This window comes from Tupaia chinensis, unplaced genomic scaffold, assembly GCF_000334495.1.
Source record: "Tupaia chinensis unplaced genomic scaffold, TupChi_1.0 Scaffold000445_1, whole genome shotgun sequence".
NCBI classification, from domain to species: Eukaryota; Metazoa; Chordata; class Mammalia; order Scandentia; family Tupaiidae; genus Tupaia; species Tupaia belangeri.
Window position 1 is genome coordinate 250,069 of NW_006159950.1, and position 2,203 is coordinate 252,271.

General features: G+C 53.4%; 1 protein-coding gene across 1 annotated transcript in view; it reads right to left on the reverse strand.

The window, feature by feature from the left end:
• Positions 1-730, reverse strand: part of GPR3 (G protein-coupled receptor 3) — a 6,904-nt gene extending 6,174 nt beyond the window's left edge. The window contains exon 1 of the mRNA XM_006155318.3: positions 663-730. Coding sequence (XP_006155380.1) covers positions 663-730 — 68 coding nt within the window. The remainder of the gene's footprint in view (positions 1-662) is intronic.
• Positions 731-2,203: the final 1,473 nt, after the last annotated feature.

Consider the following 2,203-nt stretch of genomic DNA (forward strand, 5'->3'; position numbering starts at 1 on the left):
CGGGAAGCCGAAAGCCAGAGCCTGGAGGCGGCCCTGGGTCCTCGCCCCTGCAGGATGGGGGTCGGAGCGCCTTCCCCGACTTCTCCAGACGGCGGGCCCCAGGCCTGGGAGGGCTCTTCTCCGCGGCCAGCGGGGTCCTGGTCGGAGTCACCCGTCCTGCTTAGGGTCTCGTGCGCTTGTCCCAGCCCCACCCAGCACGTGGCTGAGAAGGTCAGACTGAGGGGATGTGGGGGAAGGAGAGAGAAGGCTGGGCCCGGGGAGTCTGGAGCTTAGCCTGGGAGGTGGGCAGGGGTAGGCTGCAGTCACACCCCAGATCTTCCGCTTCCTAGCCCTGCAGCTTTGGGGAGCTTCTTGGGAGCTTCTCCTACCTAAGGGTAGGAGATACACAGGCATTAGCACCTGCTTGGCAGGCCCTGGGCTCTCTGGGTCCCGGCTGTGTGCACCTGGCCAATGGAAGACACCTGGGGGCATGGCATGCAGGTGGAAACAGGTTCCAGGGCAAGGCCGTCCCCCAGGGTAACAGAGGGAGCCAAGCCCCCACTGAGAGCGCAGACTGCATGACCTCTGCCCAGAGCCCTTCACCTCAGCAGCCTCCTCCCCAGGCCTCCTGGCCCCTCCCAGATGACTGCTCCCACCCTCCACCCACTTCTCTCTGGACTCACTGTTTCCAGAGCATATAGTCCCCTGGGATGATGCTTGCATTCATGTTTGTTTCCTGCCTGTCCGTCATTGAGGGGTGACGTGCCCAGTTTGTGCTGGAGGACAGTGCCTGACACCAGAGAGTGTCCACTAAGTATTTGTTGGGAAGGACTCCCACCCAACACCTGGGGACCAACAGATGGCGTAATGGACTCCCATGTAGTCGACTGCAGCTCAAGTCCCAGACCTGGCAGCATAAAACTCACGTTGGGCATGGGACCAGAGTTGGCACAATGGCTATGTCACTGGACTCCCATGTAGTCCCCTGCGGTTCGAGTCCCAGACCAGTGGCTTAAACTCACGCCAGGCATGTGTGTGTGCCCAAGATCCCGAGAGGAGAATGGAGAAGGGATTGCGGTGTGGCCATCCCCCCTGGGGGATGATTTCTCGCTTTCTGTCTCTCTTTCTGGCGAGCACACATGCCCTTTAGCAAAACCTCTCAAAAAAAAACAACCAAAAATCTCACTGGGCATTGGGGAACCAGCAGGTGGCGTGGTGGTTAAGGCACTGGACTCCCACCTTGTGGGGACATGCTCGGAGCAAACGGCACCGGTCCCCTTTGGCTATGGCAGGACCTTGCAGCTCGTTGTTTCCTTGACCCTTGCTGCAGGCAGAGCAAAGGGTGGAACTTTCTAGGGGCCTTCCAACAGACACAGCTGATGGAATTCAGAAAATATCCTGGCCCCAATTAGCAAAGTCCAACCCTGCTCTGCCTCTGTAAGATTGTTTAGTCTTATCAATACCCCTTTGATTTTTTTTTTTTTTTAGAGGTTTTTGCTATAGGGCACGTGCTCTCGCCAGAAAGACAGAGACAGAAAGCGAGAAATCACCCCCACGGGGGATGGCCATGTCACAATCCCTTCTCCTCCACTCTCCTCTCGGGATCTTGGGCATGCATAAACACACACACACACACACACACACACACACATGCACGCACGCGTGCCCGGTGTGAGTTTAAGCCACCGGGTCCGGGACTCGAACTGCAGTCGACTACATGGGGGTTCAGCGCCAGCCATTATGCTAACTGCTGTTCCCTTCCTCTTTTTTTTTTTTCCAATTTATTTGCATTCATTCACTGTACATCTTTACAGCATACATAATGAGATTTTCCATCCAGAGTACACTGTATATTGTCTCAATCAAGCACATCAACAAACATGTTATTATTAGCAAATGATCTTCCATTTCTTGTTTTCTGTATGTTTTGCTTTTTCTCCCCCATCCTTGGTTCCCTATCTCTTACCGTCTGCCACCTCCTGTTCTCCTCCCACACTGTCTCTGTTATCTATTTCTATACCATTTTCCCCCCCACATTTTATTGAATCACCAAAGACCCTAATCAATCCGAATACCCTCCTAGCAAACACATGTGACACACACATTTCCATGAGCACAAGTCTAACTTTATGCATCCTATAAAGTAGCACCTAACTGGGGCTACATATCCTACTGCAGTCATTGAATAGATATATTTTGTTTTCCTGAAACTTTTTTTTATAAC